The 26175-nt window shown below is 35.5% G+C and overlaps 1 protein-coding gene across 1 annotated transcript in view; it reads right to left on the reverse strand.

The window, feature by feature from the left end:
- Positions 1–18022, reverse strand: part of LOC123534180 (uncharacterized) — a 29808-nt gene extending 11786 nt beyond the window's left edge. The window contains exons 1-6 of the mRNA XM_045316292.2: positions 17872–18022; positions 11539–11706; positions 9984–10150; positions 5190–5351; positions 2980–3189; positions 1654–1980 (exon numbers count right to left, since the gene is read on the reverse strand). Of these exons, the coding sequence (XP_045172227.2) occupies positions 1654–1980; positions 2980–3189; positions 5190–5351; positions 9984–10150; positions 11539–11656 (984 nt within the window). The 5' untranslated portion in view covers positions 11657–11706; positions 17872–18022. The remainder of the gene's footprint in view (positions 1–1653; positions 1981–2979; positions 3190–5189; positions 5352–9983; positions 10151–11538; positions 11707–17871) is intronic.
- Positions 18023–26175: the final 8153 nt, after the last annotated feature.

The following is a 26175-nucleotide window of genomic DNA, read 5'->3' on the forward strand; positions in this document are numbered from 1 at the left end:
TCAGACCAACTTTCATACAGATCCCATGAAAAGTATGGCCTCTAGAGAGGTCGCAAGGTTTTTTTTATTATTTGACCTACTGACCTAATTTTTTAAGGCAAGTGACCCAGTTTCAAACTTGACCTAGATATCATCAAGATGGACATTCTGACCAATTTTTATGGAGATCCATTCACAAGTATGGCCTCTAGAAAGGTCACAAGGTTTTTCTATTTTTAGACCTACTAACCTAGTTTTTGACCGCACATGACCCTGTTTCCAACTTGATCTAGATATCATCAAGATGAACATTCAGACCAATTTTCATACAGATCCCATGAAAAATATTGCCTTTAGAGAGGTCACAAGGTTTTTCTATTATTTGACCTACTGACCTAGTTTTGAAGGCTCGTGACCCACTTTCGAACTTGACCTAGATATCATCAAGATGAACATTCAGACCAACTTTCATACAGATCCCATGAAAAATATGGCCTCTAGAGAGGTCACAAGGTTTTTCTATTATTTGACCTACTGACCTAGTTTTTGATGGCACGTGACCCACTTTCGAACTTGACCTAGATATCATCAAGGTGAACATTCTGACCAATTTTCATGAAGATCTCATAAAATATATGGCCTCTAGAGAGGTCACAAGGTTTTTCTATTTTTAGACCTACTAACCCAGTTTTTGACCGCACGTGACCCAGTTTCGAACTTGACTTAGACATCATCAAGATGAACATTCAGACCAACTTTCATACAGATCCCATGAAAAATATGGCCTTTAGAGAGGTCACAAGGTTTTTCTATTATTTGACCTACTGACCTAGTTTTAGATGGCACGTGACCCAGTTTCGAACTTGACCTAGATATCATCAAGGTGAACGTTCTGACCAATTTTCATGAAGATCTTTTGAAATATATGGCCTCTTGAGAGGTCACAAGGTTTTTCTATTTTTAGGCCTACTGACCTAGTTTTTGAAGGCAGGTGACCCAGCTTCGAACTTGACCTAGATATCATCAAGGTAAACATTCTGACCAATTTTCATGAAGATCTTGTGAAATATATGGCCTCTAGAGAGGTCACAAGGTTTTTCTATTTTTAGACCTACTGACCTAGTTTTTAATGGCACGTGACCCAGTTTCGAACTCGACCTAGATATCATCAAGATGAACATTCTGACCAATTTTCATGAAGATCTTGTGAAATATATGTCCTCTAGAGAGGTCACAAGGTTTTTCTATTTTTAGACCTACTGACCTAGTTTTTGAAGGCACGTGACCCAGTTTCGAACTTGACCTAGATATCATCAAGGTGAACATTCTGACCAATTTTCATGAAGATCTTTTGAAATATATGGCCTCTAGAGAGGTCACAAGGTTTTTCTATTTTTAGATCTACTGACCTAGTTTTTGATGGCATGTGACCCAGTTTCGAACTTGACCTAGATATCATCAAGATGAACATTCTGACCAAATTTCATAAAGATCCCATGAAAAATGTGACCTCTAGAGTGGTCACAAGCAAAAGTTTACGGACGCACGCACGCACGGACTGACGGACGGACGACGGACGACAGACACCGCGCGATCACAAAAGCTCACCTTGTCACTTTGTGACAGGTGAGCTAAAAATATAAACATAATATATGCACTGTAAAAACACTTTACCTGTGACTGTCTGCTGGCATCACAGGCAGCATTAGCAAACATTATACATAGATGGAGTAAGAGCCTGAGATTTAAGGTTGTAAATTCTTTGTTTGCAATGGAGAACATATTGTTTGGCATCTCCCCAGTAATGTCATGGTACAATGACAATAGTTCCTGGTCACCCATATTCTCCAGTTTCTGGTCTGGCTTTGCTTGAGCAAGCGGTGCTGGCAGCACAAACGTTGTCTTAAACTGCATTGCCAAGTCCATCAAATTTTTACCCTTCAAACTTGCCCATTTTTTAAGCAAAGGTCCTCTTTTTGGAACAATATTTGGCACAGCAACCTATTATACAATTGAAACAAATTTTTAAATTTTATAAAATATCTTGCTCTATTTAAAGCAAATGGCAAATTATGTTTAAGTTCATATTACTTTTAATATGGCAAACAATACATTGTGAAGAATTGGTCTTTGTATAGCCATAGTGACAGAAATTTCCATCACCTCAGTTCAAAAGTTAAAAGAGTTCTTACAGTTACACAATTTTAAAGTTCATTTTGAGAAAGTCAACCTTAAACTTTTTGGCTGTTCTACCTGTGAAACTACTATAACATAAATAAATGATGAGTTCTTGTTTAATACTGAAGTAGGAATGTTCTAAGTGTTATCATTTATGTAGGTTGAGTAAGACCTGTGTATACATGACATTGTGGAATCCTGGCAAAATAAAATGACAGTATAACCTCTGCAGTCATATTACCGCTTAAAGTTATAGCATAGTTTCTCTGAAAAAGCAATTAAGCCGTGCCATGAGAAAACCAACATAGTGGGTTTGCGACCAGCATGGATCCAGACCAGCCTGCGCATCTGCGCAGTTTGGTCAGGATCCATGCTGTTCGCTAACAGTTTCTCTAATTGCTATAGGCTCTGATGCGCAGTCTGGTCAGGATCCATGCTGGTCGCAAACCCACTATGTTGGTTTTCTCATGACACGGCTCAATTACTTTTTGTTTATTTTTGGTAGAATGATACACCGACAGCTTCAATAAAATGCTCAAGGCTTTTTTTACTTGGTTTAGCACCTTCTTTCAACAGGTTTTCTGTTACGCAACAGTTGCCAGTTAACTTAATCAGTGAATTCTGAACTAGTACTGACTAGTTCACTTATCTATATGAATGAGCTGTGGAGAACAAATGACTTCAGACACACTGTCCTCTGTCAAATCATAATAAAGAACACACACCCTTCCACAGACTGAAATCCCAATCCCTGCTGGATTATCCCATCTGGATAAAAACTTTTTTTTTTTGACAACAACAAATTCTTTTCAACATTCTTACCCCCGATAGCCTGGTACATCCTTTATCAACAACATGGACAATTTTCTTGTGTTTATGTTGCTCCTCTATTGGTGTGGTTTCATGATTATGGTCGTTGTCAATATGAACATAAACAAGGATATATCTCTTTGTGTCTTCACTGAAGTTTGCCTTCAACTGTTTACCTAACTCACTTTTGAAATTACTAGGGTATTCCTTACCAACTTCAACCTGCAAAAGAAATTAAAACACAAATGAGCTGCACCATGAGAAAACCAACATAGTGCGTTTGCAACCAGAATGAATCAAGACCAGCCTGCGCATCCACGAAGTCTGGTCAGGATCCATGCTCTACCCTTTCAAAGCCTATTGCAATTGGAGAAACTGTTAGCGAACAGCACGGATCCTGACTAGATTGCGCGGATGTGCAAGCCTGTCTGGATCCATGCTGGTCGCAAATGCGCTATGTTGGTTTTCTCATGGTGCGGCTCAAATATGGAATAATTTTCAACAGGAATGAATTTACTTTTAACCTGATAACATTATAATTACAATAAACTGTTTTATTAGAGAAACTCACTAGTCATCAAATGTCTCATTGCTCTGTCTATTAACCCTTACCCTGATAAATGAACTTGTCCATCTTTCAATTTGGACAGTACCATTAACTGTTAAATGTACATGTACCAAAAAGATACTGACTGAATGGCAAACAGTGCAGACCATGATCAAACTGCACGGATGTGAAGGCTGATCTTGGTCCGCACTGGTCGCAAAGGCAGAATCACTTGCCACCAGCAGGCTAAGGGTTAAGATCATGTGCTCTGGGAATAGGAAACATTTAACACACACTTCAAAATGGCTGACATGATAATGCTGATTAATTTCCCTGAAGATTTTTAAAGTTTGCATTATATATACAAAAACAAATTAAGTGACCATGGCCTCTGGTGGCTATGTTTTTTAACATTAAAGACAATTTAAACAGTCCTAGTTAATAATTATCCAAAGCAAGATTGGTGTGAAATTATTTTGGACAAGCACTTTAGGATTTTTATTTTCATCTCTCTTGGCCATGTTTTTTCATAAACTAAAAACACTGAATATGACTGGTGCAAGGATGCTCAATAAATGTTTTGTTGAAATTGTTTCAATTTGTATTTTTTCATAGAACCATGTATGACGTTACTTAATCATGTTAAGACAAGTTACTGAAGGACCACCTGTGTTATATTATTTTATAATCAGGCAAGCAGTCTCTGACAAGAATTAATTTTCTTTTAAATTTCCACTATTATAATATACATATTGTCAAAAGTCTAGATCAAATGCAAAAATAAAACTTGAAATTATACTGAAATCAAAAGAGATACTCATGTTTCGGCCATATTTTCTGACAGAATAATTTGTACTCTTGGTAGTGGGTAAACCATGTAACAAATGTGTGCAATTATTGCAGATTAATGCAGTAGATTACACTAGGGAGATTCTGAAAGTTTTTCCTTTCTAATGCTCTGGCAACCAGAGTTCTGCAAAGAAAAAAATCTTTGTACAGCTTTGTAAGGGGCTACCTATTGACCATTCCTGTGAGGTTAGGCTGAAATTGGGTGACTGGTTCAAGAGGTGATATTATATGAACAGTTGCTGACAAACCATGGACCCTAAGTGAAATGAAAAGCTCATCTTGAGCATTCTGTGCACAGGTGAACTAAAAATCAGAGACAATGGCAACCTTGGCAGGTAATATAACTGTAGATATTTATTGAAGGTGGCCTTCATACACAGAGGTAAAGCCGTGAGACAAAGTTATTACTACTAAGTTATTTATCTAATGTTTTCCATTTGAAGTTTTTATGACCTGTTTCTCTTCTCCATCAGAAGATAACATTCTCTAGCTGACTTAAAATAAATTCAAATGCTTTCATGTAGAGCATATGAAGACTATGAATTGCACAGTCACAAGTTTGATCACCAGGGGAGACAATCCCTTCAGATTTGAAAGAAGACAACATGTCTTTTCATTTGCTCTCCACCTCTATTTGCTGAAGTTGTCAGTTTTCTTTGAAGAGTAAAGTCATGTGTGTAACAATTCTCTAGCTCAAGACCCAAAACTCAGTAGTACTAAATTATCAAGTGATTCTGAATCTGCTACCACTGCCACCTAGTCAAAGGTACTATCATGGTGCACAAGCAAATATAGTGTAATTACTTAATTATGAACAACTTCTTACAGCATATTCTGGAAACTTCATGATCTTTTTTATCTTTACTTGAGATAGGCAATTCAACTTTTTCGAGGGCTGTGCTCTTCTCTTTTTCACTGGACTTCCTGTTGTCGGCTGATTTTTCTCCGCACCGGACATTACTTCCTGGTTACTTGTATCCTCGCTGTCCTAAATATAGCAATATCACATGACTCTACTGAAGCAACATCTTACATAACTAATTAAGTCTGATTTCAAAACAAATTTTGAACAAAATTTGGTCAAAAGTACAGACAGTCCTGCCTGTGAAGATGAAACAAGAGGACCATGATGGTCCTGAATCGCTCACCTCTTCCCACATGATCCAGTTTTGAGTATGACGTCGTTTTTTCTATTATTTGACATAGTGATATAGTTTCTGAGCTCATGTGACCCAGTTTTGAACTTGACCTAGATATTATCAAGATAAAAATTCTGACCAATTTTCATCAAGATCCATTGAAAAATATGGTCTCTAGGAAGGTCACAAGGTTTTTCTATTATTTGACCTATTGACCTAGTTTTTTAAGGCATGTGACCCACTTTCAAACTTGACCTAGATATCATCAAGGTGAACATTCTGACCAATTTTCATGAAGATCCATTCAAGGGTATGGCCTCTAGAGAGGTCACAAGGTTTTTCTATTTCAAGACCTACTGAGCTAGTTTTTGATCGCAGTTGACCCAGTTTCAAACTTGACCTAGATATCATCAAGATAAACATTCAGACCAACTTTCATAAAGATCCCATGAAAAATATGGCCTCTAGAGAGGTAACAACGTTTTTTCATTATTTGACCTACTGACCTACTTTTTGATGGCACGTGACCCACTTTCGAGCTTGACCTAGATATCATCACGATGAACATTCTGACCAATTTTTATAGAGATCCATTCACAAGTATGGCCTCTAGAGAGGTCACAAGGATTTTCTATTTTTAGACCTACTGACCTAGTTTTTGACCGCACATGACCCTGTTTCGAACTTGACCTAGATATCATCAAGATGAACATTCAGTCCAATTTTCATGAATATCCATTGAAAAATATGGCCTTTAAAGAGGTCACAAGGTTTCTCTATTATTTGACCTACTGACCTAGTTTTTGACGGCACGTGACCCACTTTCAAATTTAACCTAGGTATCATCAAGATGAACATTCAGACCAACTTTCATACAGATCCCACGGAAAATATGGCCTCTAGAAAGGTGACAAGGTTTTTCTATTATCTGACCTACTGACCTAGTTTTTGAAGGCACGTGACCCACTTTCGAAACTGACTTAGATATCATCAAGGTGAACATTCTGACCAATTTTCATGAAGATTTCATGAAATACATGGCCTCTAGAAAGGTCACAGGGTTTTTCTATTTTTAGATCTACTGACCTAGTTTTTGACCGCACGTGACCCAGTTTCGAACTTGACCTAGATATCATCAAGATGAATATTCAGACCAACTTTGATACAGATCCCATGAAAAATATGGCCTTTAGGAAGGTCACAAGGTTTTTCTATTATTTGACCTACTGACCTAGTTTTTGAAGGCACGTGACCCAGTTTCGAACTTGACCTAGATATCATCAAGGTGAACATTCTGACCAATTTTCATGAAGATCTTGTGAAATATATGGCCTCTAGAAAGGTCACAAGGTTTTTCTATTTTTAGACCTACTGACCTAGTTTTTGATCGCACGTGACCCAGTTTCGAACTTGACCTAGATATCATCAAGATGAACATTCTGACCAATTTTCATACAGATCCCATGAAAAATATGGCCTTTAGAGAGGTCACAAGGTTTTTCTATTTTTAGACCTACTGACCTAGTTTTTGAAGGCACGTGACCCAGTTTCGAACCTTACCTAGATATCATCAAGGTGAACGTTCTGACCAATTTTCATGAAGATCTTGTGAAATATATGGCCTCTAGAGAGGTCACAAGGTTTTTCTATTTTTAGACCTACTGACCTAGTTTTTGAAGGCACGTGACCCAGTTTCGAACTTGACCTAGATATCATCAAGTTGAACATTCTGACAAATTTTCATGAAGATCCATTGAAAATTATGGCCTCTAGAGAGGTCACAAGGTTTTTCTATTTTTAGACCTACTGACCTAATTTTTGATGGCACGTGACCCAGTTTTGAACTTGACCTAGAATTTACCAAGATGAACATTCTGACCCATTTTCATAAAGATCCCATGAAAAATGTGACCTCTAGAGATGTCAAGGAAAAGTTTACGCACGCATGGACGCACGCACGCACGCACGGACGACGGACACTGCGCAATCACAAAAGCTCACCTTGTCACTTCGTGACAGGTGAGCTAAAAAGTGGAAAACCACAGGTCACCCAACATGACATAAACGGAAATGCTGCAGGCTCGGTTTGATTTTGTTCATGGACAGTAGTGGAAATGCAAGCTACCGTCCACACCCTCTATGGTCTTTGTTGACAGACACTCTCTCCACACTGGTAAATTTACACTATATATGGTTTAACAGGAGGAAATATTAGTGGCCTTCATAAGCAGGTTTTATAGCAGTGGCTTTTATTTGGAGGCTGTCTATAGCACAGGCTTGACTTTTATTTCGCTTTTAGGCAGAAGTTACAGAGCCAAATCAAGTAACTTATTTGCTTAATGGCTAAATGCAGTAACTCACCAATTTCATCTGATAGCAAAATAAAACAAGAGGACCATGATGGTCCTGATTCGCTCACCTGTCCCCACATGACCCAGTTTTAAACCGAGTATGATGTCGTTTTTTCTATTATTTGACATTGTGACCTAGTTTTTGAGCCCATGTGACCCAGTGTTGAATCTGACCTAGATATCATCAAGATAAAAATTCTAACCAATTTTCATGAAGATCCATTGAAAAATATGGCCTCCAGAGAGGTCACAAGGTTTTTCTATTTTTAGACCTACTGACCTAGTTTTTGATTGCAGTTGACCCAGTTTTGAATCTGATCTAGATATGATCAAGATGAACATTCAGACCAAATTTCATACAGATCCCATGAAAAATATGGCCTCTAGAGAGGTCACAAGGTTTTTTTGTTATTTGACCTACTGACCTAGTTATTGATGGCATGTAACCCAGTTTCGAACCTGACCTAGATATCATCAAGGTGAACATTCTGAATAACTTTCATGAAGATCCATTGAAAAGTATGGCCTCTAGAGAGGTCACAAGGTTTTTCTATTTTTAGACCTACTGACCTAGTTTTTGATCACAGTTGACCCAGTTTCGAACTTGACCTAGATATCATCAAGATAAACATTCTGACCAACTTTCATAAAGATCCCATGAAAAATGTGACCTCTAGAGTGGTCACAAGCAAAAGTTTACGCACGCACGGACGACAGACGACAGACGCTGCGCGATCACAAAAGCTCACATTGTCACTTTGTGACATGTGAGCTAATAATGCTAGACCTCTTTTGGCTATAAAGGGTAAACAAGAGCACCGCCTTGCGGGTGCTGACGCTCATCTGATTTTTTTTGTGTAATAGAAATATTGTCCTACCCATGATTTTTTAAGTCTAAAAAGGGCCATCATTCTTGCAAAAAGCAGGATAGAGTTATGTTTCTTGATGTACAGTGTCCACTTATGATGGTGAAAAACTGTTACAAGTTTTAAAGCAATAGCTTTGATAGTTTATGAGAAAAGTTGACTTAAACATAATACTCAACCAAGAAAATGATTTTCTAAGTCCAAAAGGGGCAATAATTTTTGCAAAATGCAGGATGGAGTTATGTTGCTTGCTGTACAGGGTCTGCTTATGATGGTGAACAAGTGTTGCAAGTTTCAAAGCAATAGCTTTGATAGTTTAAGAGAAAAAGTTGACCTAAACATAAAACTTAACCAAGAAATCTGATATTTTCTAAGTCCAAAAGGGGCCATAAATCTTGCAAAAAGCAGGACGGAGTTATGTTTCTTGCTATACAGGGTCAACTTATGATGGTGAACAAGTGTTGCAAGTTTTAAAGCAATAGCTTTGATAGTTTAGGATAAAAGCTGACCTAAACATAAAACTTAACCAAGAAAACTGATTTTCTAAGTCCAAAAGGGGCAATAAATCTTGCAAAAAGCAAGATGGAGTTATGTTTCTTGATGAACAGGGTCTGCTTATGATGGTGAACAAGTATTCCAAGTTTCAAAGCAATAGCTTTGATAGTTTAGGAGAAAAGTTGACCTAAACATAAAACTTAACCAAGAAATCTGATATTTTCTAAGTACAAAAGGGGCCATAAATCTTGCAAAAAGCAAGATGGAGTTATGTTTCTTACTATACAGGGTCAGCTTATGATGGTGAACAAGTATTCCAAGTTTCAAAGCAATAGCTTTGATAGTTTAGGAGAAAAGCTGACCTAAACATAAAACTTAACCAGGCAACGCCGGCGCAGACGCCGACGCCGACAACCGCTCAAGTGATGACAATAACTCATCATTTTTTTTCAAAAAATCAGATGAGCTAAAAAGGAAGCAGTGGCCTAGTGGCTAGAGTGTTGGCCACTCAACTCTGAGGTCGTGGGTTCTAACCTGACTGGGCACATCAAGACCACACCTTCTCATAATACATAAGCACTGGTTTTTCCAGGTAGCAGACTCAAGGATGCTTCAATTAAACTTCACCAAGATCAAGCTGAAATATAATCAAGTCACAGGAAAAAGCGCCCTTCACTAATTTGATGCTGCATGGATAGTTTTAATGACTCCAGTGTTGATGACAATATTGGACAAATGTATTTAAATTTTAGTAATAACAGAGATGTACCTCTGTAGGCTGTGTTTTGCTTCGCTTTCTAGGAGGTCCAAATTGACAATTTCGCAGCTCAATACCAAGGTTAATAAATGGTATACCATCATCTACTTTTTCCGACCCAGCCTTCATACCAGATGCATATTCCCACTGTATTTTGTATGACTCTAATGAAGACAAATCTGAAGAAATGTTTTTTGTTAATAACAGCACTTTATAAAGAAAAGATGAAAACATCATTCTGTAAAACTTTGATCCATCACAGACATGCATGTTCTAGGGCTTAGTCTTGTTTAGATTTAAATATAGAGCTCTGAATTCCGCTACCCCTATTAGGCTCTGCACTCTGCAGTCAAACAACAGAATGTCAGTACATGCTATCAGCTGTTTAGATCGAGTAGAAGCTATGACGAAGTTTTGTCATTTTGAAAAAAAAATCTTAAAGTAAAAAAAAAAACCTGGAAGTCCTTTTTAAATCAGTCAATCAGCCGGTGCTTTCTATGACAAAGTGTGTTTAATTTTCATTAAGACCTTTGACGGTTTCTAAATCAAAAGTTCTGTGTTTAAGCAGCTCCAGCAAAAAAACCAAAAATCACTTAAGCACTGATGACTCCAGCACCAATCAATCAATTCATGTGGTCCCTGGCGCTGTTCTCCAGTGAAAGTAATATTTTCACTGTCAGGGTCACTCCAAAGCTTGCAAAACTCAAGCATTTTGCTCATCACCTTGTGACTTTGAGTGATCATTGTTTTTTTTACTGTGCATATTTAACTGTACACTACACTCCTGTAAACATTATGCATAAAGTTATTATTTACTATTCTTCTTTGGAAACCATAAACACAGATGTAAGCAACGAATGAAACTATGTATTGAATTACTGATCCACCGGTAAAGAAATTTTAAAGAAGTAGTAATAGACCTGAAGCTGTGTATTAAGCCCCATCTCTCCCCCTACGGATTTAAATTTGAGTTAATGTTATTACATTTATATTTTAACAGGTGATGAATTCCACGAAAACCAGATTTTTCAAACATTTTAGCTACTAGTATTCTGATTAATTTCAATATTTCAACTATAACACATGTAATTTAATGGAAATGAAAGACTTTGAGCACTCATCCATCTGTCTGCCCAAAGGCATCATTCAGAGTTTACAAGCTGACTAAAATGGCTTGATTAGCTCCTTAAGTTTAACTAAGAAGGTTGTCAGTCATTGTATATTCTGTGATAAACAATGGCTGATGCATAGACCAGTTAGAGAACATTATGACAACATTTATATCATCAACTGGCTGTTTCATAACTGCTTTTTAATTACTACACATAAGAATCGAGTTAAGGATAATATTTATCATTTTACTTCTAAGAGCATGTACAAACTGTGTTAACAAAATAAACACAGCCTTTTTGTGGTTAATCATCTGATTTACCACAAATCATCATTCAGATGCTTAGATATTTAATTCTTGCACATCTGAACACTGAAATGTGGTATATCAGACAATAAAGCATGCAAAGGCCTTAAATATTTTATGAATAACACAACATCGCTTGTGACTGTTTACCTTGTGTAGTTATTCCTTTACTTTTTGCCACAACGTATTTGTTATTTGTAGCTATTTCATGGCTTTTAACAAAAGCATAAGCCTCTTCCACAGATCTAAAAGGACGTGGTCCAGACATTTCCTTCAGCCAGTCCGAAAACCCCTGCGAAGTCGGTGACGTGACATCCCCTGAAAATCAATCATAATGACAGACAGCTTTAAAAGGAGATGCTACTGTTCTACAGTTTAAAACAGGTGTACTTACAGTAATGTGCTGAAAGATATAACATTATACATTATTGCCTTTAAATGAGGTTGAAAATTATGAGGCTTCATTGACCTGGAAAAAGTGATATTAACCGAGGGCATATCCCATTGATGAAATCACTTCTCACAGGTCATTAAATTCTCTATTTTATCACCTGAAAATTCTGCTTATCTCATTGGTCAGTAACTGGTCACATGGAGTCCAAAAAAGATATTCACTGCATAAAGTGATATTCCTGTAAACAAACTTGTTAACCATGTACATAACATTTGTTTTGTTAATATTTTAAATGTAATAGGTTTACATACAACAGTGTCACATTCTGTGTGTTATCTTTTCAGTTGTCTGAGAATATTTCAAAATGAGTGTGTAGTATAGATGGGTTCATGACCCATATGAACCCATCTATACTAAATATTGCCCAAATCTTAAATGCAACAACTGTTTAATCATCTTTAATTTTAGTTACTCATGAAAACAAGAGGGCCCTGAAGGCCCTGTTGGCCATTTCTGTCACCTGAACTAGTTCTTACCTTAGATAATCTACAAGTACTATTTAATTTGGCCTAGATTTCATAGAGACAAACATTCTGATCATGTTTTATGTAAATCAGGTAGAACATTAACCAAGTTTTTCAATGATTCTGATAATGTTTTTTTGAAGATCAAGGAGAAAATGTGGTCTCTCAAGTGTTAACAAAGTTGTTCTCTGCCTTAACCTAATGACAAAGTCTTTGATCTCAGGTCAGCAATTTTTTAACATGAGTTACATGACACATTTCACAGTGACAAACTTAAAGTTTTATGAAGATGAGACATAAAATATGGCCTCTAGAGTGTTAAGAAGATTTTCCTTTAACTGACCTAGTGACCTTATTTTTGACCCAAGAACAAACTTGTATAAGATTTTATTGACATAACATTCGGACTGAGTTTCCTTTAGACTGGGCCAAAATTGTGACCCTCTTATCTAGAGTGTTAAATGTCAAATTGTTAATCACAGTCATGCCACCACCTACGACGTACAACACATGGCAATCAATATAGCTCACCCTGCGCATGAAGTGCTAAGTGAGCTTGAAAGAAATCATATCCAGATATTTTCGGTAGTTGGTAATTTTTTCGAGTAATATTCAATAAAATTGTGTACGACATCAAAACGTTATGACATCATTGCTAGTTTGGTCAATATGTGTTTTGGTCTCCGCCTACAAGGTCAAATGTTGACTTTTTATCCTTAATCATTTAACTGTGTTTAGAATTTTCAGTGAACACCCCTTAGATTAATAAATGGTACTGCCCAAATTGAATGATGGACCAGAACATTTTAGAAATTTTGCAGGCTATTAAAAGTTAATAGTTTTATAATTCTTAGATCTCAATAAAGATGCTTTTAAACAAGGTCCATGAATAATAGCTACTAGTCTGTACACTTCTGTTATCACAGATATTTGATTTTTCAAGACTTATTCCTCAAAGGTGGAAGTAACATAACTTAAGATAGAGTATGGGTCTACGAATCATATACTCTTAAATATATTACAATAATAATGTTTTCTGAGAAAAAGGATGCCAAAAAGGCGAAAGTTTTTAGCCCAGTTTGACAATGAACCATTAACTGTTTTTTCAGATAAAATTTTGTTATCCTGACATTATGTAATTAAAAAGAAAAGCAAAATAATATATTAGAAAAAAAAACAGATCGACCGTACCAGGGATCACACCAGCACGACCCTGGTGAAAAAAAGTGTAGCATTACAAACCTGTGCCTCAGACCTTGCGTCCAGCAGGGAAGTTTACTTATAATGCTGAGTGAATATATTTAATATAACAAGATAAGATGATAGTGTCTGTTTCCCAACATAGAGCTGGGATCGATTAAAACTTAATTACTGACAAACTTTATGTTACGGAAACACATGAGAATTTGCTGTTTTTACTACTTTTTACGATGAAAACCGAAAAGCGTTTGTCACGCTTTTACTCTATGTAAACTGTCTCGATTATAAATATCTATATTTTGAAGTCATTATTCACTACTTCAGCTATAGCGCTATTGGTTACGACTAGGGCTGTCATTGATTGGGTCTTAGGCATATCGGCGATACCGATATATCAGAAGACAAATATCGACGATACATCGATATATCGATTATTAAGTTAGATTAGCAAACTATTTGTCCGTATGCATACTATATACCTTCCTGTAAATGCTATTTTTAGTTTTATTGCCTACTTTTCATATTACTGTTTGATTGTGTTGTATTTGTATTTATGAAATAAAAGAAATAAATAAAAATTAATAAAATCTTTCATTTTTATTTTGCCTTCACTTCTCTTTTGGATTTATCCAAATTTACAACTTTGTGAACTTTATAGTTTTTGAGGGTCTGAGTGTTTATCTGGATAGTTTTTTCTCTCTGTAAAATATCGATTTTTGAAAATGGGATCGATAATCGATCGACAAAAAATATCGTTGATATATCGATATCGTTTCTATCGATGACAGCCCTAGTTACGACGACGGGAAAATGTCTTTAATGCCGATGCAGTCATCTTTTTTTCTTGATTTGGAACTTTTAAAATATTTTAGAAACAAACATTCATATTCTAATGTTCATAATATGACCAAACTTCAATTTGAAAGAAATTTTAAGATTATTTTTTAGCCAAATCTGGAGGCATGCTGCTTTAAGTTATCTTTACTTTTCATTGCAAATATCAAAAGTGATTTTTAAAATATGTTGAATTTGCAACAAAACATATTTAATGAGTGAGACATATGCTCAGTGTGTTTTCCAAGGCTAAAAAATTGGCCGAAAATTGGCAGGGGCGGACAATATGTATAGTCAAAATAATTTGATGGTCAGATTATTTTATATTTGTACGTGCAATCTAACCGTATAAACTTTGAACGACCAGAATAATGGAGGACAGTAATGTACAGTTATAGGTTTTATCGCTTAAGCATATTGCCGTGTAGACGCGGTAAATGTTAATCGTGTACAGTATTTGTAAACATTATATCTAAGGTTTAAATCACCAGAAAACTCGTAATTTTGGAAACGATTTGATAATTTTGCATAATTCAATGAGGAATTGAATCCCCTTTTGAAACATGTAATTTTTATTTGAATTTATCTTAGACTCATATTTGCAACAAAATCAGCATTTAAACCCAAATCGACAATCACCAAAAATTTCCTCCACTTATTTGGTCTTTCGAGTGTTTGACACGAGTGGATCTATTGCCCATAAGAAAAATAACACAGTATTTCCCAAGATCGCGTCAAATTAGTTGGACTAAGGCGGAGAGAGGGTCCTGAACCTATGTGGCCCCAAAAAGTGCACCTCTGTGCAAAGGCAAACTATCCTGTGCATGTATATAGGTAGGATGTTAGTCAAAACGTCCCCTAGTCAAAACGTCCCCTAGTCAAAACACCCCCCATTTTGGTCAAAACGTCCCCCTTTTCTGGTCAAAACACCCCCCTTCCAAAAATTACCAGGTCAAAACACCCCCCTTAAAAATTATATATGTAAATACATATTATTTAAGTTAATTTGGTAAACATTATTAAATTATAATGTTCATTATATTGTTTTACATGCACAGATTTTAATTAGAATATTGTAAACCATTAGTTTTAGAATGTTATATGTTGTGAAATTATCTGATGTTTATATTGTGTAAAAGTGATGTTTCTGTTATTTATTAATAAAATTAAATGAAATTATAATGTTATGTTATAAATGAAATTGTTACAACTGCATGAAGACAAAGTGTTAATGGATCAAACAAGCTGTTTGTAAACAGGTATCTAAAAGTATAATTGCACAACAATTAAAAAATGTGAAAAAGTTATAACTATTAAAACTGAAGTGTCCTTACATTTAGTGTAGGAACAAAGTCAAACCGCGTCAACATGCCATTGCCTGCGACTCGTGTGGCAACGGGCAACACAGAACCTGTGACACAGGTAAGTTATATTCATGTTATTATCATTATTGATTTCTTGAATTACTAGACTTCAGTAAATGTCTTTTGTGGAATACTTATCATATTCCAAATTGTCTACTTTTTTGGCAAATACGTTATTTTCTGCCAAAATCTGATTAACTACCTTTTACCATTTAATAATATCTTTATTTTATTTTATAAAATATTGAAAATCTGGTCAGAAAGAAAAAAAAACAATATACAGATCATAATCGCATTAAAGCAAACAAATTCAAATATACAAGTAATCAATGCACTGTCAAGTTAATCCAATCAGAGTAGATAATGTGTAATAACAGGAACAGATTACAATAGGTGTTAATTCAATCAACAGATTCTGTATATTGAATTGATTAGTAAAAACAAATGAGAAATAAATGATAAATATTCATTTTCAAGTACCAGAATTAAAAAGAAATCATGATATAGAGTCATTTTACCTATGCTCGACCAGCCAAGTGCTCGACCACTATTTATAAATGTACATGTTTTTTGAAATAAACCTTTGAACTCACGGTTTTTGTTCATTTATTTCCTTCCCAGCATCCTTGTATGACATCATACATATTTGATCTAGATCTTTAAGGGGCTTGTTTGTTTACAGACGACAGATTCTTTGCATCTGTGAAAATACTTACCGTGAATCTCCTCTTGAAAATGATGCGTCTTTCCCGAATTCTTTAAGAAGAGTACTGGAACAACGTATTTTATAGTCTTCTAACCTTTATTGATAATTTGACATAAGCTTATATCTGTAAACTATCGACTTGAAAGTAAAATTTAAGATGTAAACAAACACGCCCACCTCTCGAAAGGTCAAAACAAAAATGGCGCCTTCATTAATTGCGTCATGTAGACGTTTGAGATAAAAAGATTCACCGCGCCATAAGACAAGTTGGATATAATGATTATGGACATTTGACTTTTTGAAGTTTTTAGGTTTGTTTGATTGTTAAAACAGTTCGATTTCTTGTTAAATTACTTGATGGATACTGCAGACACACCATTTACCAATGTTCCTTTTGCCCGCTTTTCAGGTAGGTGTTTCTATCTCTTGTTTGAAAGTCTGAAACTTATTGATTTTAAAATCTGAAAACAGAACTAGAAAATATGAAGTTTTGACTATAAAAATATTTGTTTGTTTGATTTTATAATTACCTCTGAAAAAAGAAATCGGTCTGGTCGAGCATAGGAAAATGTCACTTTAAAATATAGTGTTTTACACCCTATAGTATGAACCGCGCCATATTTTATCCTGATCAATGTCAGCCAAACGCTTGGGTGGAAATTTACCAATAAAAGTAGGTCAATTCAGAAACTAAACGTTTTCCACAACCTTGTCAGTTTTTAATTTGTTCCGAGAAAAATACTTGTAAATCTGGTCGAGCATAGGTAAAACGAGTCTAATGAAGAAATATGGGCCGTTCCATGAGGAAACCTGTATTAGTGACAAAAATCAAAAATAAGATAGCAAAAATATTCATTAATAACTTTCTTTTATCTTTCAAATCTTAAAATTTGAAGTAATTATCTTCACTATCTCAAGAATTACAATGCTAGTAAGTCACCGAAGGCATTTTGTGTAAAAAGGTATTATTATTTATAGTTTGTGTAAAAAGGTATTAACATTCTTTTCAGTCATTTCATTTTCTTACTATATTTTTTTTCAGTTACTTATGCACAATTTGTGATTTCTATCTCCTATAAATGTTTCTTATGTCTTTTACAGCTACCGCACAGTGGGTATGTCTGCAAGTTCCTTGCTAAAAAAGATGAGCACCATTTACAAACCAAGGCTCACCACAACAGTTCAGGATGAGGAATAATTGTGATAAAAACATTAACTAGCATAAACGTGAATTGGACTTCTTGATATTGTGTAGCTGGAACACTTTGAAATGGGGGGTGTTTTGACTAGGGGACGTTTTGACTAGGGGACGTTTTGACTTGATACCGATATATATGCTATTAGGGGGGACTTGTATTGTGTCACACATTGAATAATTGTAAAGCCTCATAAAGGTATTGTGCAGAGAAATATATTAAGTTGATAAATACATGAATACAATATCTCAAAAAGTGTTAATACCTAAGCTAACAAGTAGTCATCTACCAAAAGTTGTGGATGTTGTTGTTGTTGTTGAAGACAAGGTTAGAGACCACTAGTTATTTTCCCATAGATGGTCCATGATAGGTTTTCGCTGATGGTAACACCTAGATATTTGTTAAAATCAGGCGATAGATCACGCAGTAATATGGAGGAAGATAACAGGGTTTCTTTTGCGACTGATTCTGAGGATTTCACACTTGTCTGGATTGAATTCCATTGACCAATCTGACTCCCAGGTTAAGAGGTCTTCTTGTAGAGCTTGGACATCACTGTTGGATTTAACTGTAACATAGACTATCGTATCATCCTGCGAACAGCCTCACTTTGCCATTACCACTGTCAGGCAGATCAGGAAAAGGCAAGGCCAGAGGACCGAGCCTTGAGGGACACCAGAGAGGAAGGGGAGATTATCTGAATTGTGACATTAAACGACAACCTGCTAGGTGCAACCCTGAAGGAAGGAAATGGCCAAAAAAGTGTGATGATCTACCTATTCGAAAGCTTTTCCGAAGTCCATGACTACTAGTATGACGCCTGTTTGTTGACCTAGTTCTAAGTTGTCATTGACTTCTTGGGAGAAACTTATTAGCTGTGTTTCGCAGCTGTGCTTTGACCTGAAACCATGTTGATAAGGGCTAAAGATATTAAACTTCTCACAGAAGGACATAATGTTGGAGACCAGGATGTGTTTCATTAGCTTTGAGGCGATACATGTAAGGGATATGGGCGGTAATTGGAGGGTTTGCACTTTGGACATTTTTGATATGCAGGGGCAATTCCTGCACGCTTCCAGTCAATGGGGACAATACCAGTATTGAGGGAGATTTGGAATATATGTGTAAGGACATGGGCTATTTCTAAGTGCAATTCTTTTAATAACCTAGGTGACAGTTCACCTGGGCGAGAGGCATTGCTAGTTGCTTTTCCACCCAGTCCTGGGATATGTTAACCTTGGGCATGACTGGCTGATTTGCAGGAGCCAGAAACTGTTGGCATGACTGAACGAGGCTAGGGGACTGAGGCTGGGAGAAAACTGACTCAAATTGCCGATTGAGTACATTGGCTCTACAAATGTTATGAATAGTGAGACTTTATTTAAGAAATTTTCGCGTGAATTAAATGGCACCCTGTTTACATCATTGGCACGGCGGGAGAAATTCATTTGATAAAACTTTCTTCAACACACATAAAATGTAGCAAATTTTGTGAAATTGTATAATAAAATACTGTAAATGGAGAATAAAATTCAATTTTGAAAAAAAAAGTACTTCCTTGGTTTGTTTACATGACTGACTTATCAGGACGGACGAATAGTACCTTATTCCCGGTAAGTTCCCTATACCTTTTTTAATTGGTGGTCTCTGACAAATAACTGACGCCGGAACACGTACTAATTGTTGTCAACTTTCATATATATATATATATATATATATAGATATATATATATATATATATATATATATATATATATATATATATACATATATATATATATATATATATATATATATATATATAGAAATTAGAAATGCAGCAGCTAATTCTTCTCCCACTGTTACTGGAGCCTCTTCAATCTCACCGGTCATTACTGTCAAAGTCAAAAATGAAGTGCTGTACTGTCTCTGCAATCCCAAAGGTCACATTCTGAATCTGTTTCGCACTAATTTTGGTCATATGATGGTTCATCTTACAGTGTCCACTGAGCATTTGGTTAAAAAATAGAGATAAGTGGAAACACTAAATGTGTTTCTGTTGATTTCCCCAAATTATTCATTGGCTCCTACAGCTGTATATATTTCCTGTACTTTTTGAAAGTTTTTTTTCAACCTTCTCGGAGGGAATGTATTTATTGTTCTATTTATTACTGTACCTTGTCTTTCATTATCCTGATTGAATACCCGAAGTATTGCCTTCATGTCCATCAATATACCTTTTGCCACTGTCACTGCTTGTTGGTCTACCAGTTCATTACCTTCTAGACCTTTGTGGCCTAGTATCAAATGTACCTCGACTGTGTCCCGGCGATTCTCCAAGATACCAACTTTACCTTTTATCTTTAACACTGTCTCCGTTTTATATGTTGTTATGCGTTATATGTTTCAACACTGCACTTCTTTTGGGGTTTTCCATATTTTGGCTAAACTTCTCTACGACAGAAACTAACCATGCAGCACCATTATTGACTACCGTTAGTACTTAAGCCTTGTAGTGTCTTATAAATGTAGACTGTGGAACCCCAGCATGTGTGATGGCAAAATTATCAAAGTTGTTCAAAGCACTATATCCAATTGCGCCTTTTCGGCTATATGTTTATCGGAAGAGAAATGAGCAACCTGCTGCTTCTCTGCATCACTGATATTGTCTCCAGAGATAATTTACACTGTTTTCTCAGGTGCTATTGACATATTGCATTCTTGTACACCAGATTGCTGTGCTGTCTAAATCAGTTGTTTTGTTAACTGCCCGCCGTTACCTAACTTAAATACTGTTGAAAAACGGCGTTAATCCGAAAACAAACAAACAAACAATGTTCTTTTCAATAAACATTACCACAGATAGCTTCAGTATCTTGTCTATACAAGTCTCTTCTTGAAAGCACTTTTATATTTTGTTATCATTAAGCCGGCTCCTCCATTGCTTTTATTGAATCTTTCATCAGCTATTCAATGCCACCTATTTTTATAATGTCTTTTATCTTTGTTTCTAGATGCTAAATTGCAGATAATGCAACAATGTCTATAATTTCTTTCTAGTAATTGAAATGAGGTATATAGCGGCCTCACATTTGCTTGTGCAATTTTCATGTTGATCATTTTACCGTTTTAGTGACCCAAAACGAATATGATTAAACAAATAATTTCGCGGAATCAATGATTGACATATATGACCAATTTTTTGTCCAGTTTGCCAGGAACCCACATATTGTAAGAATTACTTACTAAGTGCGTGCGCGAGTTCTAAGATCTTTATACTTATAACAGTTCACGGTAGGCTCTGTCTTTTCGCCTACAGTAAAATTACCACGAACATACACGTACTTCTTTTATATTTTTGTCCGGATACTGTTGAACTTGCTGGGCGTTGTCTCCTATAGTAAGGACATCTGACTGGACCAGAGTACTTTCCTGCATGTCCAGCTTATCAATACACTTTTATCCCCTAAGCTACACGACCAGACTGGTGCCATTTGACGCATCTTGTTGGTATATTCTTTGTTCTGTATGAATGCGCTAATACTTGTTTGTTTTTTACAACTGTTTCTGATTGAAACAAATTGAAACAAAACCTTTTTATGTTCAAATGACCCACAAGTAACTATAGTCTACTACTATTGGCAAAGGTTTCTTCATTTTTATTCCTATAGTGTAATCTTCTGCTTTTAATGTTGATTACAAGTCAGCCGAGGTCTTGCGCATATATACACCGTGCGTATAACTAAGTTTTGGCATTGGAAAATTGAAAAGCTTAAAATACAATGAAATGTAAATCCGAGTTTAAGAGATTCATTTAAACAGCATTATCCATTAAATTTCATCAAATCAGTAGTTATTTTTATTGTAGTGTATTAATGTAATTTATACGAATAAAAATGACACAGATCTACCAAAAAAGAGGGCCAAGATGGCCCTAGGTCGCTCACCTGAGAAACACACCATAACAGTGTAAATATGTTTGACCTAGTGATTTCATGGAAAAAAATATTCTGACAAATTATCATTAAAATTGGAGCAAAAATCTTGAGTATAAATAAATATTATCTTTGATTCGACCTGTGACCTAATTTTTGACCCTAGAGTACGAGACCCATATTCGAACTTGACCTAGATTTCATCAAGACTATCATTCTGACCAAATTTCATGAAGATCAATTGAAAAATACAGCCTCTATCGCATACACAAGGTTTTTCTATGATTTGACCTAGTGACCTACTTTTTGACCCAAGATGACCCATTTTCAAACTCTGCCTAGATTTCATTAAGGTTATCATTTTGGACTTAATTTCAGAAAGATCAATTGAAAAATACAGCCTCTATCGCATATACAAGCTTTTCCTTTGAATTGACCTAGTGACCTACTTTTTGACCCCAGAGGACCCATATTCGAACTTGACCTAGATTTCATAAAGGCAATCATTCTGACCAAAATTCATGAAGATTAATTGAAAAATACAGCCTCTATCGCATACACAAGGTTTTTCTTTGATTTGACCTAGTGACCTAGTTTTTGACTCTAGATGACCCATTTTCGCACTCGGCTTAGATGTCATCATGGTAATCATTCTGATCAAAATTCATGAAGATTAATTGAAAAATGCAGCCTCTATCGCATACACAAGGTTTTTCTTTGATTTGACCTAGTGACCTAGTTTTTGACCCCAGAGGACCCATTTTCGAACTCGGCCTAAATTTCATCAAGGTAAATATTCTAACCAAAATTCATGAAGATTAATTGAAAAATACAGCCTCTATCGCGTACACAAGGTTTTTCTTTGATTTGACCTAGTGACCTAGTTTTTGATCCCAGATAACCCATTTTCAAACTCTGCCTAGATTTCATCAAGGTTATCATTCTGACCAAAATTCATGAAGATTAATTAAAAAATACAGCCTCTATCGCATACACAAGGTTTTTCTTTGATTTGACCTAGTGACCTAGTTTTTAAACCCAGATAACCCATTTTCAAACTGGGCCTAGATTTCATCAAGGTTATCATTCTGACCAAAATTCATGAAGATTAATTGAAAAATACAAGCCTCTATCGCATACACAAGGTTTTTCTTTGATTTGACCTAGTGACCTAGTTTTTGACCCCAGATAACCCATTTTCGAACTCGGCCTAGATTTCATCAAGGTAATTATTCTGACCAATTTTCATGAAGATCAGTTGAAAAATACAGTCTCTATCGTATACACAAGCTAAATGTTGACAGACAGACGACAGACAGACGACGGACGCCGGACATCGAGCGACCAGAAAGTGAGCTAAAAAGTGTCCAAAGAAGCTTTATTCATATGTACTTGAGTCAATCTATTTTTATATATGAAAGCAGATTCTAATGACATGTCAGTCATTTATGTGCACCGTATCTATTTTCTTCGCAACTGCAGCAAACATGGTTTTTAAAGTTAGATTATCAGATCCTAAACATTGCAGCTGTATGTAAGAATGGAAATGAATATCGAATTTTTAAATACGATCACATTGCAATCTGACTAAAGTACATCTCCAATTACGCTACGCTTAGGATCTGAATTGGTGCTACATTTGTATTGATAGCCTCGTTCTGACTACTCTTCCGCTAGCCAATCAGAGCCTTGCTACAACATTTTAAATGTGAAAGTAGAAGTTTAAAAATCTATATTTAGCCTGGGTTTTTCATATTTACAATTCTTATGACGACCACATCGCGACTACGTCCTCGTATTTTGAGAGAAATCATATGTCACGGTACGGACTTGGTCACATAAGGTGTCAGACAGATGGTTGGCTCAGTCGGTAGGGCACTTGCCCTGAAAGCGAGTGGTCCCGGGTTCGAGCCCCTGACTGACTGCACATTTTTCTCACCCTTTGACATTCGACGCTATTTTAATGTTCAGCAAAATGCTTGTTGAAACGAGTCGTCTGATTGGTTCAAATAAAAATAGATTTGCGAAAATAAAAATAGCAATGTCGGAAATCCAAATATACAGAAAGATGAATGTGAATGGATCATCCTCAGATCTTCGTTTAGAAGATCAAGTACTTTAGACAGATTGGATCATATTGATGGTCGATCCCACCATGTCAATGGTTTTAAAAAATAATTTCACCCTGAATTAATTCAACGATGCCATATTGTCATGATTAAAATACAATTTTAATATTTCAAGAATTTTTGCCATGGCAGTATTTTGCCATTGCTCTGCCATGGCAGTATTTTTGCCACGCACATTGCCATGGTAAAATATGGCATATTATTTTAGCCGTGCCAAAATACAAAAATGAGGTATCGATATAAAAAAGTTATTATTCATACTTATGCATATGTCAAGAAATGGATAAAACACGTTTTTCAGAAATTAAAAACAAATCTCAAGCTAAAGACCTTCAGCAATAATGGCAGTAGGTGTATCATTATGGCAAGAAGACACACCATTCTTTTCCGATGTTGCTTATTTGAACTTTTTTGCTGTAGAACTATGTATAGGATTAGAATTTCTCCAATTTTCATACATGTTCTAAATCTGTTCGTTTCTAGTTTTGAGCCAGAATTCCTGCCGTCGTTTTGATAAGTTTTTTTACCGTACGGTTGACACAGTCTTTCAGTCTCAAAGCTGATTTCAGAAGATACAACAGGAAAAGGCTGTTGTTCTTTTTTACATTGTGTTTAAACTTTTTACTGTTTCCGTGAGCTGTGGTGTATCAGTTGATTGGATATCTGTAACGTAGAGATAATACCTATAATGTTAAATTATGAAAAATATTTAACAATGTATTGAAGGATGCTTACATACCGAGTATAATACTTAAGTCTTGATTTGATCATTTTGAAGGATGTTGTTTAGGCTTTTCAGAAACCTCCTATTTAATTTCCATGTAGCCGCTCTTGAAGATTGTCCTACCTTTCAAGCCATTGATAAATATTTAATCTCCAATTTTAACTGGATTATTGCGGTAAGAACTTATCTCAACGCAAAAAAAGTTGTCAGATACATGCATATTGTATGACAACACACATGTTTTAAGTCTAGTAAAATAAACTCATATCCAATATTTAAGCTGAAGTTTAGATATAATGTTATTTGTATTATATCGCACATCATATATTTATATATATATATATAAACACAAGAAAAACCTATTCAGTATTTACCATAGAAATTGAAATTACAATGAAATGACTTATCGCTAAGTTTTAACCATACAGTTACTTCGTCGTTCCTTTTAACTTGTGTCATACAGGTGTATAGGTAAATGCAAGGTAGGATTATTATTTATGTCATTGATTGATCTCTAGTACTATCTCTATGTAACGGGTTGATTTGGTGCATTCATTAATACAGTAATATAACAATATTTTATTCTATACAAACATTTTATTAAGAGAAGGCTAACTTTATTTCATTAATTAATATTATCAGGATGTTTTGTCGATTTATAAAATGAATGTATTCAACATTTTAGTAAGTATCTAAAGAACCTATTTTCATATATGAAATCATTATACATGTATTGCCAATAAAAATGTAGTAGTAATGAGCATTTAATATAGGACTTGGTTGTGTCGTCTTGCCAAAATGGCACACCTAGAGTTATAATTGCCCGAGGGATTTAGCTTGAGGGTGATTATGAAACAAGGTGTGCTATTATGGCTAGCCGTTTATCGGCCTTCCTTATTATTATTAATAATATCTTTATTTTTATCTTAGTATTTTCATTTTGCATTTTTTCCACAAAATTTAAGTATCACTTGTGTTGCTTTTGCATCCACAATGTCATCAGTATTTGAGAATCGATCAATTCAGCACCTCTTCACCCGCCATAACGAGTTGCTGTATGACGTCGACGTCAGAACGCACGGACGTTCCGCTTACTGTGCCATTATGAATACGGTGCATTAGGCGTACTGCGTCATTATTGAACCGTCAACAGCAGTCGTAATGGTCGTTTTAACGGCTTTTTAGTTACTATTTATATTAAGGTATATAATAATTATATTTTTATTAATTCTAGTTTTTTTTTCTGCACAGTTTAAAGACTTTCATACACAGCACACCAAAATGACACGATTCGGAGTCCATAGAAATAAGTGAAGATTTTGTTTATGTTCAGATCGGAAAGGATTGTCCCATGATTTCGTGGTACTGGTTATATAATTTATAATGGCATTTCTTTACATTCTATATATATGTACATTTCCGCCATCAATATCAATCCCATTGTAGTTAAAATAATTATTAGCTTAAAGCGCAATAAAAAAAGAAGCATCAATGACCAGTTCTTCTTTCTTTCCGGTATTGACAGCAAACAAGTCTGTATCAAAATGATTTACCTTCGCGGAATACTTAACATTCTTGCAAACCAGACAGGGATTTCCGGTGTTGCCTAAGATGACTCGCTTGACAGAAAATGACGTATAAATAACTACGTTTACATAGAAGATATATTTTATTCCATTCCTACAAGAATTTACTGAAATACCAGCTGACATACAAAACAACCACAAACCATAATGAGAAAAGGATCTGTGGAACCTGAGCATTGCGCATCATATCTTCTCAAAGAACAAGTGCGTGAAGTG

This window comes from Mercenaria mercenaria, chromosome 12 (assembly GCF_021730395.1).
Source record: "Mercenaria mercenaria strain notata chromosome 12, MADL_Memer_1, whole genome shotgun sequence".
Lineage (NCBI taxonomy): Eukaryota > Metazoa > Mollusca > Bivalvia > Venerida > Veneridae > Mercenaria > Mercenaria mercenaria.